General features: G+C 45.3%; 1 protein-coding gene across 1 annotated transcript in view; it reads right to left on the bottom strand.

The window, feature by feature from the left end:
* The window catches only part of fgfrl1a (fibroblast growth factor receptor like 1a), an 80,339-nt gene that overhangs the window by 41,661 nt on the left and 20,997 nt on the right, over positions 1–17,681 (bottom strand). Inside the window, exon 3 of the mRNA XM_083785286.1 lies at positions 6,072–6,344. Within this exon, the coding sequence (XP_083641412.1) occupies positions 6,072–6,344 (273 nt within the window). The remainder of the gene's footprint in view (positions 1–6,071; positions 6,345–17,681) is intronic.

Below are 17,681 nucleotides of genomic sequence, written 5' to 3' on the forward strand. Positions count from 1 at the left end.
GCTTTCCAGTTCTGCTCTAGAACCACTCCTATTGTCATCACATCTGGTTTAACTATAAATCTGCTGCCATTCACACCGCCTCGCAGCCTCCCGCCGGTCACCAACACACATTCACACACAGGGGCCTTTTAACGCCAGGGCTTCCAGTACTGTAATGTACTGGTGCCCCAAGTGACTGGAAATCTAATCAATACATGAATTACTGTACATAATTGTTCAATAATAAAAACAATTAGATGCTGTCTGGTGAAACATTGCATTGCATGAATGAATTCATCCTACTATAAATGCGCTGCGTGTCTGTGTGCGAGTGTGTACGGTTGTAATGCACGTAACTCGAGAACCGTTTGCCCCACCGACTTCACATTCGACACATGCGTTCCACAACCCCCGCAGGGAGTGCAGTGCCCGGACTTGAGTCGGTCGGACCCACAGTTCTCCAGAACCACCACAAAAGGCTCTGCTCAGGCTCTGCCAGTGGGCCTAATCAGCCTAAATCCCCTCACCTGTGCAATTTCCAGCCTCTGCCTCAGCCAATTGATTGCCATGGCAACCCCACACCTGACAATTGATTAGCCTACAGTCAGTCAGTTTGCCCTCTTCAGACACAAGCAGATACAGAGATCTCCATGTGGGACACAGACAGACAGTTAAAACGGGTGCTATGACAAGTTAACAACGGGTATTATTAGGTTCCCAAGTTGCATCGTTCTCATTTAAATTGTGGGACAAATCAGAGGAGCAGCCAAGTTCACAACTGCTGTGTTTACTGTTCAGACTGTGATCGACAGACTAAATAAGAATAAGAATATCTGTGATATATGTAGCACTTTTCTATGTACTCAAAGACGCTTTACATGAGTGTGTGAGGGCCAGTGGAAACCAGTGACAAGGTTGGAGATCCAGTCTAGAGCTGATACGGAAACGGTCCGTGTGTGTGGTCTGGGTGTACAGATTAGGAGACTGGATATGACCACAGTGAACAGTAACCAGTCCGGTATGCACGCATGGATAAACAGATACACAATCTGCACATATTTCTGGTAAAAGAAACAATAACTGTGTTTCCAAATGTTGACATTTCTCTTAGCATATTTGCTGACATTGCCAATGACCAACACGAGAGGAGAATGGTCTCTTTCAATTATTTCCATGGTGCTGGGGGGGGACATATGGACCCTGTATCCCAGGGGCCTACACCCAAGTTTAAGATCCCCAGCAGGCCAGCACACACGCGCTCACACACGCACGCACACACACACACACACACACACACACACACACACACACACACACACACACACACACACACACACACACACACACACACACACACACACACACACACACACACACACACACACACACACACACACACACACACACACACACACACACACACACACACACACACACACACACACACACACACACACACACACACACACACACACACACACACACACACACACACAGAGTAAACGTTTTAGGAATCTTTTAATTTCCCTTGCGATGACTGCCATTGCAAAATACCTGACTTCACCGGCTGACAAAGGAAACTGCAGACCTTTAAGGCAATCAAATGCAATTAACCTCAGAGAAGAGAGGGTGGAAACTGTGAAAATATTGATACAAATTCAAATGTGGTCACGGAAAAATGAGCCGGGTCAGAGTGGGAGGACGGGCCAGTCGGAGAGAAACGGAGTGCTAATGGGAAAAAGGTGTCAATGATAGGTTAGCTGGAAATGGAGACATCAAGACAATACGATGCAGGTGTGAGCTCACTGGGATGAAACCATCATAGACATATTAGTCCTGGACCACACAGGAAGGGAGGGGAGGGGAGGGGAGGGGAGTCACAGAGGAGAAGGGAGAAGAGGAGAGGAGTCACAGAGGAGAAGGGAGAAGAGGAGAGGAGGCACAGGGTTGCCACGTCCGCTTGTTTCCCGCCAATGTTGGCTTGTTTTTTTCCCCCAGAGTTGCGGGTTGCGGTTTTTTGGGCTTGTTTGTTTTGAATATCAAACACGCCAACATTTCTTTGATGATGACTATAAATACCCATAGGTTTGGGGGAGTGTGAATCACATTGAGTGACAGAATCGGCCTGGTGTCTCTAGTACTCTCTACTATGTGTGTAATAGTATAATAAATGACCAAAACATTCATAATTATAGACATACATATTATTCATAATGACAAATGCATGGAATTTGTATTTATTAGTATTATATGGCAATATTATTGGGCTTGTTTTGGCTTGTTTTTCGAGGGAAGATTTGGCTTAATTCTCTCGCAAAGGGTTGGCTTGTTTTGGGCTTGTTTTTGGAGGTGGGTTGGCTTATTTCTCTCACAAGAGTTGGCAACACTGAGGAGGCAAGCGGAGAGGAGTGGAGAGGACTGGAGAGTAGAAAGGGATCAGGGGCAGGCACACAAAAAAAACTATTTTACAGTAGCTTGTAGTAGAATATGTAAGCCAGCGAACACATTAAATATCTGGTTTGTGTGAATGCTAAACCAGAGAAGGAACTATACATCATACATGTGCACACTACACACTCCGTCTTCCCATGTTTTGAACATAATTGGGCCTTCATATATGGTTCCAGCTATGAAAACATTCAGACTCAGAGACATGGCTGAAGACACCAGTACCTCCACCACTACTTTCCATACTAACTACCTCTCCAAGGAGACTACAAGGCACGCTTCCAGAGTTGAGTTACACAAGGCTTCGTCTTTGAAGGTAAACCCTTCCTGAGAGCTATTTGCTCGAACGGGACATGTAATGAGGCAGCCTCTTGAGGTTGTGTAAGAAATGATGAACCACTTTCTTCCTCTATTATAATGTCCCCTCTTCTCAGTGCTCTTCACCGGCACTTTAATTCTTGCGTTTATTGTGTAAAATTGTATACTCCTTGTATAGAATGAAAATGTGCAGATATTCTGTATGATATGTAGTAGGGCATTCATTTTAAAAATCGATGCATCGATGCATCGAATTCACTAACAAGTCCATTCAGATTAGGAGGAGTCGAAAGTCGGAGAAAAAATAAAAAAAATGTTTTCCCCATATCATATGTTTTGCGCGTGTGTACAGAATTAAAACTGTAGGATTGATTATTGTCACGGACAGAATTCATTCTTTCTCTTTGCATACCGCACCGGAGTGCACTCGCCTATTAGTTTGCATTGCATTCAGAACGCACCCTTAAATAAGAACCTAACTGCAGCTGTGTGTGGCTCTCAGTGGTGTCCCACTATTGACTGGCTGAATTTGAACTGCGTGTCAGAGAAGTAACAGATAGAAGCGCGCAAACTTTATCCCCAAACTATATCCCCCCCCCCCACCTCCGTGCTGGAAATAAAACGTCTGGGTTTCCGAGGCTAGATCCGTGCTGACGTGCAATGACTGTCCTGTTAGCTTTACGCGCGGGACGCATGAATCTCTCCGTCTTCGGTCAGCACGGGTTGTTGTTTATTTGCATGGCTCAGAAAATAAGTAACAAACTAACATGAGAACGTTATCGAGTTGTTGGAGGAGGAGGAGGGGGAGAAGGTTCACGTCGTGAACGAGAAGGTAATAGCAGATTGTATTCTGATGTGCCAAACTGCTGCTGGGTGCTGTAATGTTAATATATAGACCTATGTCTTCTATATAGTGTTCTGAAGGTCTGCATATCTGTTTGCTGAAAATGTGTACGTGTGCATGAGAAAGAAAGAGAGCGAGACTGCAGTATGTAGTTTGCAGAAAGAGAAAAACATGGAGAGAGAGAGACAGACTAAGAGAGAGAGACAGACTGAGAAAGAGCGACAGTCAACAGCTGTATTCCTGCATTGCCTGGATGAGCTCAGATGCAGCTGTTGTCATCTCCTCCACCCCTCCCTCCCTGCATCACCTTCTCCTCCACCCCTCCCTCAGCCAGGGTTAATTCTTTTGAATCAGTCTTATGAATAAAATTCCATTTTGTGATGCCGTTGCAATGCATGATCTATATTTGGCTGCATGCCGAGAAGAGTCGATCTACAAGCTCAAAATGTGTTGCGGTGCGTTGTGAGCGTGTAGATGACACTCAAGCGCAACACATCATAAAATGACTTGTCTTAGTTCGACTGGATTTCTTCTCCACAAGTCCCTATCCCTAACATTTGTCCAGGATGTTTTGACGAAATTGTTAACCTATTTTTATTTAGTTTTCATCAGTGAAAAAAGGTGGTCGACAAACATATTTGTCATAGGTTTAGTCGATGAAATGAACACTGCACTCCACCTCCTCCACCCCGCCCTCCCTGCATTGCCAGCTCCTCCGTCCCGCTTCTCTATCCCTCCACCAATGTCTCTTTTCCTTCTCTATCCCTCCACCAATGTCTCCTTCTCTATCCCTCCACTAGTGTCTCCTTCTCTATCCCTCCACTAATGTCTCCTTCTCTATCCCTCCACCAATGTCTCCTTCTCTATCCCTCCACTAATGTCTCCTTCTCTATCCCTCCACCAATGTCTCCTTCTCTATCCCTCCACTAATGTCTCCTTCTCTATCCCTCCACTAATGTCTCCTTCTCTATCCCTCCACTAATGTCTCCTTCTCTATCCCTCCACCAATGTCTCCTTCTCTATCCCTCCACCAATGTCTCCTTCTCTATCCCTCCACCAATGTCTCCTTCTCTATCCCTCCACCAATGTCTCCTTCTCTATCCCTCCATCAATGTCTCCTTCTCTATCCCTCCACCAATGTCTCCTTCTCTAACCCTCCACCAATGTCTCCTTCTCTATCCCTCCACCAATGTCTCCTTTGCGCCGGCAGGTCCCCTCCCCTAAATTGTGCCAGCCTTTGCAGAGCGGAACCCTTCGGGGACAAACAAATAAATGAACCTGAATCTGAATCTGCTTACAACATGCGTCGTGTTTGCCTCGAATGCACGTGTGCACGTTTAAATCTGATATTTATGAGGCAGCCATTAACTGATAATGTTGCTGCGGTGACATGCAAGTGAAGGCAGACTTTGAAGCACCATGGCTGGGTAGACAGAGGATGGATAGTCAGCGTCGTTGGAACTCTGCATGACCTCATATCTGACTGAAACCTGGCACACATGCACGCACGCACACACAGCTAGCCAGGCATGTGCAGACACATGTAAAACACAGACACACAGGCATAAAGCACGCACACACAATGTGTCCCCCAGTCATTCTGAAGATGCAGAGCAGTTACCACGAGCATATGCACAGCCAGATTGTAGCCACACACACACACACACTCATACAGACATCAATGGTACATCCAAATACACAGTGGGACACTCACTGTATTGCTACAGCACAATAACAGAACAACAAATGTCTCATTCATTACAAGACAGCGCACGCACGCACGCACACACGCAAACCACATGACGCTATGTCCCCCACACACAATGACCATAGTCAAAACACAAACATCTCATTTAACAAATGCCCCATTTATATAATCACGCTGGCACACTGCCGCGCATGCAGGCACATAAACATGCATGCAGAGACACACGCCCATAGACAACTATAGCTGCCCGACAGAGAGAGAAACACTGCACCATTCTGTAAGCTTGATTTCATCATTAAAGGCTCATCAAATGAACCTGGCTAATTTAGACCCAGCGAAAGAAAGAACAGAGAGGGAGAGGTTGAGAGACACGCTGTGAGGTGATCTTGTGACTGGCTTCCATGGATGATTGGCCCTCCACTGGCCTCCCATTCTCCCTGGGAGAGTCTGCCAGACTGGGACTCATCATTAACTCCCTCTCACATACTGTACACAGACGCACACACGCACGCACATGTGCACACGCGCACGCACACGCACTTCTACTCGCTCACGACTACACTGCATGTGTTCCATCACAGCCACTGTGTGTTTTATCACACCTGTAACAATGGCTGGTCTGTGCATGCAACTACCTGTAACCAACCTGCGTCTCCCGCATTGGAAAACCAAAACTTCTAGCGCTCAGGCAAAGGGGAATCCCCCCCCCCCCCTTGGTCAAAGGGAGATACAGTAGCTACAGTATACAGCATACTAATACCATCTGTGACTCACCTATAACGATGAGGGTGTAGTTGATGTTGACACTCCCGAAGCCGTTGGTGGCCTTACAGATGAAGGTCCCGGCGTCGTCGATCTCCACCTCCTTGATGCGCAGTGCTTGCGGGTGCACGCGGAAGCGCGTCCAGCCGCTGTGGATGTTTCTGCCGTCTTTGGTCCACATGATGAGAGGCGGGGGGTCACCCACCACGGGACAGGCCAGCTTCATGGTGCGACCCAGACGGACACTCTGCCGGTGGGCCACGCGCTCAGACACTCTGGGTGGACCTGTGGATGTGGAGAAACGGATAGCCTTTGTTTACACACAGACTCACGTTTGTCCTTTTGCATTAATTCTAAGAGTGAGAAAAAAACCTAAGCTGAGGGACAGGGTAGAGGGAGGGGGAGGGGGGGTGATGAAATTCATGGTATGACATTCATTCCAGGTAGGACAGGGCCTAACTAGTATCTAGTAACTAGTATAATTAAATCATCTTAACAAGGAATTTTTAAACATCATTGTCCAGTGGCGACATACAATTTGACTTTGAAAAAAAGAAAGAAATCACACTGTGAAGTGAGGGGCGCTCTTACCATCATACATCACATTCCGTGCTAAGCCAATCAAATCATCACTATGGGGTACACACAAACACACAAAGATGGGCATAGGACGGGCTAGCGACCAAAAAAAGAAAAAAGAAAACACTTTTTACACAGAGAATGCTGGCTTCCACAGAGAGGACAAGAAACGCCAACAGATCTGTCAGTTTAATATCCACCCAGGGGGATATTAATATTATTTATTTATTTTGGTCAGTAGAGAGATGTGAAATTGAGCGTGACCTTGACCGGTTAGCGGCACGGTCGACTGAGAAACTACATACTAGATAAACATATGTGGGTGGAAAGGCTGCCATGGCTGACTGACCGAAGGGAGGGAGGGTATAGGATGAATTGAGAGAGAGAGAGAGAGAGAGAGAGAGAGAGAGAGAGAGAGAGAGAGAGGCGGGGGGGAGGGAGAGGAGGAGAAGAGACAATAGTGTAGGGGAAGAAGAGATGAAGGGAGGGAAAGGGAGCAAGGAAAGAAGGATGGAAGGAGAGAAGGGCGAGGGCCTCAAAGAGAGGGAGGATGGTACGAAGAGAGGTGGGAGGGAGGGAACAGAATGAAGGGAGGGAGAGATCGAGGCAGGATGGAATTTAAGGGAGTGAGTGTGAGGAGAGAAAGGGGATGAAGAGAGAGAGTGAATGAGACAAAGACATCCAGGCAGATGGACACAGTGGTACAGAGGGTCGGCACCAGTGTGCACTGCATATCTCAATCGACGGAGGTTCCATCAGCTCCCTTTTGAAATCACAAGTTGCCCCACCCCCCTGCGCCCCAGTTAATCAACGAGAAATGCCATTATATAGATAAGACTATATAGGCCTCACAGCAGACCCTGGTTCAAATCCACTCGAGGCCCTCTTTACTGCACTGGTTCTAAAACCTTTTTAAGTCAAGGACCCCCAAATTGATATGTATTTGGCCGCGGGCACGGACCCCCAGGAACCTCCCCAAGGACCCTACAAGGAGAACCAATGCTTTTTACTGCATGTGCCCGCCTCTCTCACTGTATCTAACCTCGCGTCACCAGGCTTTCCACCCCGGAGGAAAGCCTGATCTGTGTTACAAAATTGCCGTGTGAAACTGATTGTAGTCATCAGGCAGGAACAATCAATCGGAACTTCCTTTTCCCTCAAACTGGAAGAACAATAATAAAAGCTCTCGTAGCCTGCAGCTTTTATTGAGAAAATAGGGAAAAGTTCCGGATGATTATTGACTACAAAACAATACTATAACATGACGTAGCGATATCATCCGCTCCCGGACAGATCATAAACCCGAAAAGGAATGCTGCCCAGGCTACACTGTATCTATCTAAAATAAAGCATAAAATACCAAAAACAAAGTTTCCCTACTGTATAATATACAGCAATATACTGTATATTGTACCAGACTACAAAACCAACTGCAAGGCACCACAGATTAACTCCCGAGCCATTTTGATTATGTGTGTATGGATTTATTAAAACATTCAAATTGGCACTTCACAAAACAAAAACAAAACAGATATGCTACCCACAATCTCACTAGTATGTGAATATTTCTTACACCGAACCAGACCACAAGGTTCAAGGTTGTACTTTTTTGTTACATCTTGTGTACAGGTACATGAGAGTAAAACATATTTTAGTTTGGCTTCCTTCAGACAAGACACAGTTGTTTGAACTTACTGCCATCCTTTGAGGCCGTGCTCTTAGTAGTAGGGCGAAAAAGGTGTCTGTTTTGGCCTGAGGGTGGCGATAGAGGAAAGGTCATGGGACCACTTACATTTTAAAGGGACCCCACTAATGGTTAGGGCCATCTTCCAGGGAGCATGAATGTGCACAGGAACTTTCATGGAAATTAGATTTTGAAATTTGTTTTGGGGGGTAATAAAGTGTAAAATGTATATCAGATCAATCCTGTGTGCAATGCCCCTGTAAGGTAAGGTTAGGAATATGCAGGAACCACGCAGCTCAGCATCTGCCATTCTGGTACCGGCTTATCTGACAGAAAACACAGTGCGGCCTGGTACAGACAAATTACGTAAATGAGAACATGTTTTCAAATATTTGAAGTACTTGATGTGTCCAGCCCGTCGACTGGTTACGATTCCAACAAAACAGTGAAACCTAATGGAAAATCCGTCGTGTCCTTTTGCTTTCTACCTTGTCCTTGTGAATAAGGTCCGGTTGTAAACCTACAGTATGTCCAAACGCTAAACGGCAGATGGCACAGTGGATTTGTATTTTTGAACTTTTGCTATATGAATTTAGTGATCCATATAGTGCCTTTAATGCAACAAAAAAAAAGAATGTGTGCCTTTCTTGGCCTGCCTTTCTTTGGACAGGGACGGAGGGACAGAGCTGTTTAAACAGAGCCACAGGAGGAGAATTAAAAGGAGCCACCAGACCAGTGGGACCAATTACACTGAGACTAGAGAGGAGTAGAAATGGCCCAACGAGTAAAGGAGAGGAGAACAGAGAAGAGAGAACAGAACAGATACAGTAGTGTTGTAGGCACAGAAAGTTGCAGATGGCTTCTGTGTTTTTATAGGAGAGACTGCTCTCCGACACAATGATGGATGGATGGAGGTTAAACGTGTGAAAAAGACATTAGTCACAGAAAGGTATTCACAGGAGCCTCTCCTTCCTCCTCCCCTCCATTCTTCTCTCTCCCCTCCCACTCGGGGACGAGGGAATGTGCACAACTGTATGGCTTTCTCATCAAGGCCAGACACAAGGTTTTCCACCTCCCTCCCTCCCTCTCTCTATGTCTCTCTGTCTTTCTTTCTGCTCGGCTCCCTAGTCTCTACCCATCCCCTATCTATCTCCTAATTTTCTCTCTCTCTTTTTCTTTGTCTCGCTTTTGAACTCTATTCCACTCTGCTGTTTGTTTTTCTACTAGCCTCGTCTTGTCTCTCTTGTTGTTCATTCTTCTTTTCCCTTTCTCTCCCTCTTCCGTTCTATCAGGACAGATTGAAATCTCATTCATGCTGTCCATCCCTGCTGCCTCTCCTTTCTCGGCCCATGGCCTCGTCTCCTCGCCTCATTAGTTCCTTTCCCCCCCATCATCGCCTTTCGCACCTCTCTCTCTCTCTTTTCACCGTCATTGATTCTCTCTCTCTCTCAGAAGGCTGTTTTTCGTTTTGAGGGGCGCTAGCCCCTCCTATATACAGGTTTAATGTTTAATAAAAACGCCATTGACAATGGACACTGGACAGAGTTTAATGTTTGTTTAGTCGCTAACACAAACATTAAATGCCATTAACAATAAAGAGTTTAATGTTTGTTTTGTCTGTGTTTGTTTTACATCACCATTACATCATCTAATCATAGCAACATGAGTTAGACTTAATTATATTAGCGCCCCTCACTTCACACAGGTGTGATTTCTTTCTACTATCCCTATTTCACTCACTTTTTACCTCGTCAGCTTCACTTGTTGAAAAACGACTCCCTCCTCACTCTCTCGATTTACAGTTATGCTTCTTTAAGCCCTCAGAGACAAAGTGCAGGTTTCACACACACACACACACACACACACACACACACACACACACACACACACACACACACACACACACACACACACACACACACACACACACACACACACACACACACACACACACACACACACACACACACACACACACACAGGATTTGAGGGAAGCGCAACTTTCAAGTGAACCTCAGTTTTTTCTACAGTTCCTCCTCTTTCCTCTCCTCTCTTCCCTGATGATGGTAATACACACAGGAGCAACCTCCTCACCCTGACCAGTGCAAAGGTCTTTTTAATCTGTCATGTGGGATATATATATATTACACGCACGCACACACGCGTCGCACACACAGTCACACTATAGTGTGTGGTGTTTATGTCTGTGCCCAAGCCTGTAGTTTAGTGTGTGTGTGTGTGTGTGTGTGTGTGTGTGTGTAAGAGCTCGCAAAGGAAATTGCAGGCCTTTTAAGACCTAGTCTGTTTAGTCCATTTGGGTCCGACAGTGTTCCCTTCACTGCCATTGGCTCAACCTTGGACGGTCTACAGACCCTTGCATGCCTGTCTCATGAAACGCACAAAAGATGCACACACACACACACACACACACACACACACACACACACACACACACACACACACACACACACACACACACACACACACACACACACACACACACACACACACACACACACACACACACACACACACACACACACACACACACACACACACACACACACACACACAGAAATGCCCAGACAAACACCAGTACTTCCCATGCATATACGGCATGTGTGTACACATTTACAACTCCCTCCCCCCCCCACACACAAATGTGCAGCACATATGCACGCACACAAACACAGACTCACACAAAAATGGACATACTAATTATGCCAATTACTGTGTGGACAATGCTTCTCCCGCCTTTCCCCTCTTTCTCGATCAAACACAGAGATTTCGCACACACACACACACACACACACACACACACACACACACACACACACACACACACACACACACACACACACACACACACACACACACACACACACACACACACACACACACACACACACACACACACACACACACACACACACACACACACACACACACACACACACACAGCTAGAATCCACCCACACCCACACACATATGCTAAGCCTTTATTCCTTCTCTCTCTCTCTCCCCTTATACGGTAGGCAGTGGTGAGTGTAGGTAGGTCAGACGTGCATGTCTGGCATTCTGCAGTCTAAGACAGGAAAAAACAGCCCCCGTCAGACAGACAGACGCAAACACACGCACGCACGCACGCACGCACGCACGCACGCACATGCAAGAGCGCAGAATACTAACCGGACTACTGTAACTCTGAGAATGCACACTCTGACTTTCAGTATTATGAACCCTTAAAGGGACGTACTTCACCCCTTTTGCAACAAGATCTTATTTTAATGAAGAAACACATATTTCATAACAGATATTTCAGTATTTCAAAGTGTCCATGGACTCCATGTCATGGACACTGGGCTCACTTCCTTCCTGGACTACAATTCCCATAATGCTTTGGTGCACTGCTCCTCCTTGTGGATAGGGGGAGCAGAGACATATAAACGTAGACGCCCTTTCCGGCTCTGAGGCGCATGTCACAATTGAAGGCACAATTTTCCCGGGAGTCCTTGCAAAGCATTTGCCTTCAATGAGCAGCTTCCGCGTGCGTAACATAAGTCCCGGAAAAGACACGCTGTGATTGGCCAGTAGTCACTTGAGTGACAGCGAGAGACATGGAGGAGTCGCATGAGTGACATCACTTGGGCAGCGTGCCTTCAGCGAACGCCTTCAGCACTTCTAAATAAGACAGCTGCGGAGAACTGTTGCTTTGTGTTCACTCTTTAATGTTTTCTGTTAGTAATCTAATCCCCCCTGGCTCTGATGTTGTATTAATAACTTTGTTGTTTGTGTTTGTTTGTTTGTCTTGTATTGTATTGTATGTATTGTATTGTATGTATTGTATGTATTGTCATGACTGAAAGAAAAGCCTTCAGCACGGCACTTCCGCCTTCATTGGGATACATGTCGCTCCAATGAACTGCAACGGCCAGTGAGGCATCTATTTTTTATAATATCTATGAGGGGGAGGGCTGTCTTACTGAGACAACATGTAGTCCAGGAAGTGAGCCCAGTGTCCATAACATCATGGAGTCCATGGTCACTTTGAAAACCTTACATATCTAAAAACACATATTACCCACATAAAAAACCCAGGAAAGTGTTTGTCTCCCAAACATCATTAAATAAGATCTCGTTGCAAAAGGGGTGAAGTGTCCCTTAAAGCATGGGTAAGAGTCTGCTCTGGACATTGTTAGTTACAATAATATAATTTGGTCTCCACTCCATGCACTTACCCATCACAGTACTAGGAGCAGTGTGCAGTGTGCACCATTCTTTCTATGACACTTGGGGAGCAGTTAAGGTTAATAGTCTTGCTCAGGGACACATGGCTGAGGCCTGGAATCGAACCTGGGACCTTCAGCCTCTCAGGCGGGCTCTCTAAGCATCAAGCTATGGCCGCCCCATGCCCAGTACTATTATTCATCCGGATCTATTCTATTCTCAATGTGTTCTATTTAAACTATCATCAATGACAAACTGCTTCAACCTTTTCAAAAGCAAGGAATACGATAGAACCGTTGTTTAATATTGTTGTTTCATATCAAGGTCCATTATTTATTCTGCATTTGAGCCAAGGACCACCATTTGATGAGATTTAGCTTCTCAGACCTCAAGACTTAGAATATTTTGTTATCGTTGGATAAGATTTTGTCCACAATCCCATGCTGTATTGACGTGGTATTATTAGGACAGGCAAATGTTGATCAAAATAATTCTTCTACGTTCTGTAATTGTGTAGACCTCTTGTAAATTAAGTAATGCAGATGTTTAACAATAATTTAACTCTTGAGAGCGTAAAATTAAACCAAATGGACCTTTACGGGTCCACTTGGTTACAAACTCTCCATCATTTAGCTGGGGACCACCTGGAACCCCCTCAAGGACCACTGGTGTTCCCAAGACCACTGGTTGAAAACTACTGCGATAGAATAGTAGCGTGTGTCAGTGTATTGCTCATGGGCACTTCGACGGACGCATAATGGACTCTTGCGGGGATTGAACCAGGGACCCACGCCTCGGTTAGGCCAAAGTCTTTCCAGACCAACTAGGGTTTAATGCCTCCGCTGACTGGTCTGGGAGTTGGATGAGCTCAGAAGGAGCCAAGCCCAACATTGTTGTTGGCATGGAAACGTCTCGACTGGAGGGAGAGGACGGAGGAAAGGAATGCATGTGATGGAGAACATTTAACAGCGGGACGCACACTTAATGTACTGTGTTAGTTAGGCTGCACATGTGTCATGCCTCCATAACAGCTAGTGTGCTTTCCCATACAGTGGGTCGGGACACATGTTTGGGTCGCGGACCAATTCTTATGGGTTTGCGAGTAAATATCCGCTTTTTTGTGAATTCCATTAATACATCACATGATCACACCTGTGAGAAATTATTAAAGTCTAACTCATGTTGATTAGGTGATGTAATGGTGATGTAAATGGGCCGGGCCTTAATCTTCGGGGCCTGTTGAGAACTATAGTTTTCGCCGGCTGCCGGGCACGGCTGCACTAATAACTTTGGAGCAGGCCTGTCTAGAGTTTGAATGGACAGGTATCAGTCAAAAGGGAGACATCGAAGAGGAAGGACGAATGGGGAAGGATCAACATATGGAATGTCAGAAGAGCTCCATATATGGAGATCTAAGGGTTTAAGGTCAGATGTAGAGTAGCTGGCCGGCTCCTGATCCAGTCTTCTCCATGTATGGCTATCCAGGGTTTGATGAGGTCAGTGTCATGATCTCTACTGTTGGCCAGCTGGCTGTAAGATGTTGATTTGTTATGTTGCATCTATTTAACTGTGTTGTACAGCACTTTGTGACTTTGTCCAGAAAAGTGCTATATAAATAGTATTATTATCTTCATATTTGGAGACGGCCATATATGGAGTGTGTTACGACTCACAAGGCGTGGCGGACTGACGGCCATATATGGAGCATGTCACGAGGCGTGACTGACTGACTGACTGGTTTTCATAGTAATCTGCGACCTACAGTCGCAAAAAAATCAGAACACATTTCAAAAGTATTTCATAAATAAAATAAATCTAATCCTTTCTATGAATAAACGATAATGCTGAAACCTCAGTGTGTATAGAGACCATTACTCTCTCCCACCCACTGCTCTCTTCCTCTCTCAGATGAATCTCCGTCCTTCACTTTCACTCTCGTCATCTTATCTCACCCTCAGGTGACAGGTAGACTGATGGAAACATATTAAGACCATGTCGTCCTCAGGCGCACACACACACACACACACACACACACACACACGCGCGCACACGCGCACACGGCACTTCCACCCCATCAATAGGTCAACTGCTAGCTGTTAGTCTGTCTTGACTCCTGACAGTTAACAGTAAGCCTGAGGCTGGGGAGGATACACTAATTGTACCCTGTTAGGAGGGGACACACCACACCACACGCACACGGGCGCACACACAAACAGCAGGTAGGCAGACAGAGAAGGACGCAGAGTTCAGAAGTCAGCGCTCTGTGTGTGTGTGTGTATGTGCATGCTGTTGTGTGTGCGTGATGTACAGCACACACACACCCTCTCTCTCTCCCTCTCTCTCTCTCTCCAACACGCACGCGTGTCAGCAAAGGGAACTTGAAGGAATCTGCTGAGTTGTTGGCACGGCAACCCGATCCACTGAGTGCCTTACACCCCTCAGATTTCTCAGAACCACACACACATAAAACACACATCAGGGCGTCTCTCTCTGACTTCTTACCATAGAACTATTTAATATCTTGATAACTCAAATATTACATACTTTTTATTTCTTTAATAATCCCCACCTGTCTCCTCAGATAGTTTACTCTGGTGTTCTCTCTTTCTCTCCTTTTCAGGTTCACCTTGCCCAGCCTTACTTTATACTCTACCTCATTCTCTCCATCTCTCTCTCGCTCTCTCATCCATTCAGCCCAGCCCTCCTAATAGCCTATACTGGTTCAATGTTCCATTCATCTTTTCATCTCTCTGCTGCACCTGTTCCTTGTTGTTGTGCAGGGAAGGGAACACCTCTGACAACCAGGAAAAGGACCTATAGAGCATTCCATTTGATATTAACTAAAGCTGTGTTCAGACCTGAATATATATATATTCGCTCGGTTCGCCCCAGTTGTGCCGCGCCGTGCCCGTTCGCGCAACTTCTCGTCTTTGCATTGACTTTGTATCTAATCGCACCGCTCTAACCATCCAAGTCTGAACCCACCTTAACATTAATTTTGCTGGCGACCTCCTGGACTCCCTTCAAGGACCAGTGGGGGTCCCTGGGCCCCATTTTAAGACACGTTCGAGAAAGACTCCAGCGAGGTATTATATGCAAGTTATAACATTACGAGGTCGAGTTTAAATGGTTAAACTATTCTAAGGTATGTCATGTTACATGTATATACTGTGACATAATACAAGCAGCATAGGCCATAGATAGTTTGAGACATAAACATCAATGTTTGTGCAGGCCTTGTAGTACGAGCCCAAAGTGCCATATTAACACATGAAGAACATGGGGGTGGGGGTGGGCGGGGGGGTCATCCTGCAGTCTGCAATTTACAATTGCACTGACATTTTGTGTTTGCTCTGTGTTCAACAAGACTTTGAAAACAAAGTGATCACAAGAAGAGGATGACACATGAGCTCTTCGCAATGGCATTGTACGCCATAGCGATCCAAGTATTGGCGTATCCAAGTATTTGTTGGATTTTTGGACCAACTATTGTAGTGAAAATAGCTTCATAGCTGCCTTTAGACATGACATGGCAGTCTTTTGGGGTGAGTTTAACTAGAAATGCAATATTAAAAATGGGACAGTACATGTCTGGATATATCATGCGAGAACAGAATTGGGTGCCCTGCTGAATCATAAGACTTATCCTTTTCACAAACATGCCAATGTTAGTCAGGCGAATGAGGCAGAATGCTGCATTGGGATTTGTGCCGCTTCAGTAAAAGAAACTGCACATATCATTTTCCGATTGATAGCAAAATACCAGACAGGAAGGCCAGGCTGCCAAATCTGTGTTATGTTTCTCTTATCTTTTTCACTTCCTATTGATCTCAAAAGAATAATCAATCCAAATGACCTGTATATTTGATTGACTGACTGAACAGAAACAGTTCATAAACAAGATTTTGGTTTATTTCAAGGGAAAGTTTCCCAAAGGCAGATTCTTCAAACATTGTGGCTCACACCATCTATTCAGACTACCTCATGGTTATGAACATTACTTAATGACTTAACAGGGGGGAAAAAATTAAATATATATATATAAAATATATAAATAAAATAAAAAACAGTCATGGATGATTCACTTCATGGGGTCTTAAATGTGTCTGTAGTCCCAAAATAAACATGGCAGTGGTTGCTTGCCATGCGTCTCGTAAAGGGAAAATGGACAACATTAGAACTCGGGGAACGTGGGAACTGAGGCTTTCTGGGGAAGCGGAGAGAGAAAGAACATGAAGTTCTGCTGTCGCCAAGAACCTGAAAGTTGGTTTGAACCCTGAGAATTCTTTTACAGCTTATGAAGCACTTTAGTGAAACCACACGGTGTGTGTGTGTGTGTGTGTGTGTGTGTGTGTGCGGGCGCATATGCAGCATGTGTTTCGTGTGTGTGAAGGGGTGGCAGGGTGGTGGTGGTGGTGGTGAGTGAGAGCGTGTGTGAGTGTGTAGAGTTGAGACTTGGGCCAGAACAACAATTACAAAGAGGTAGGTACTAGGTAGGGGAAAGGAAAGATGTAGGTAGGGGAAAGGAAAGAAAGAAAAAGAGAGAGGGAAAAAGAGAGCAAGAGGTGCGATATAATAGCAGCATTGTGGTTTGAATAACACTAAGGGCCATCCCACCTCTCTACTCTGTCTACTGTATTCCTGCTACTGTAAAGTGATAAAGTTGAATTAATGAAGACATATTTAGTGTTTTCTGATATAACCAACAAAAGCTCATAGTGTGACTTTGTGTCAAATGAATTACAGTACATTTCATGCACAACTCAATACAAAAAAGTTTTGTTAGGACGTCAAAGTTATTGTAATTTTATTTCACTGTCTAGGAAATGAGGGTGTGAAGTAGAGGGTAGCACAGGTCCATAAAATTGGACCCGGTCCGAAACAGAACCGAGGACATTTGGACAGAACTGAAAGGAGCCGAGAAACCTTATATTTACCGCACACAGCACTAAATGGCCCCGAGAAGGATTGGACCCGGTCCGAAACAGAGCTGATTAAAATTGAATGGGATCCTAAAAAGTTTGGACCCATATACTGTGTCCGATGCAATCATTATTATGCTTATTATTTTCCCCATGACATGAGACTGCTCGTCTAGGAGCATCACCACCGCCTCTCCGACGCAGCGGAGT

Source organism: Protomyctophum parallelum, assembly GCF_964188405.1.
Source record: "Protomyctophum parallelum genome assembly, chromosome: 16".
Taxonomy (NCBI): domain Eukaryota; kingdom Metazoa; phylum Chordata; class Actinopteri; order Myctophiformes; family Myctophidae; genus Protomyctophum; species Protomyctophum parallelum.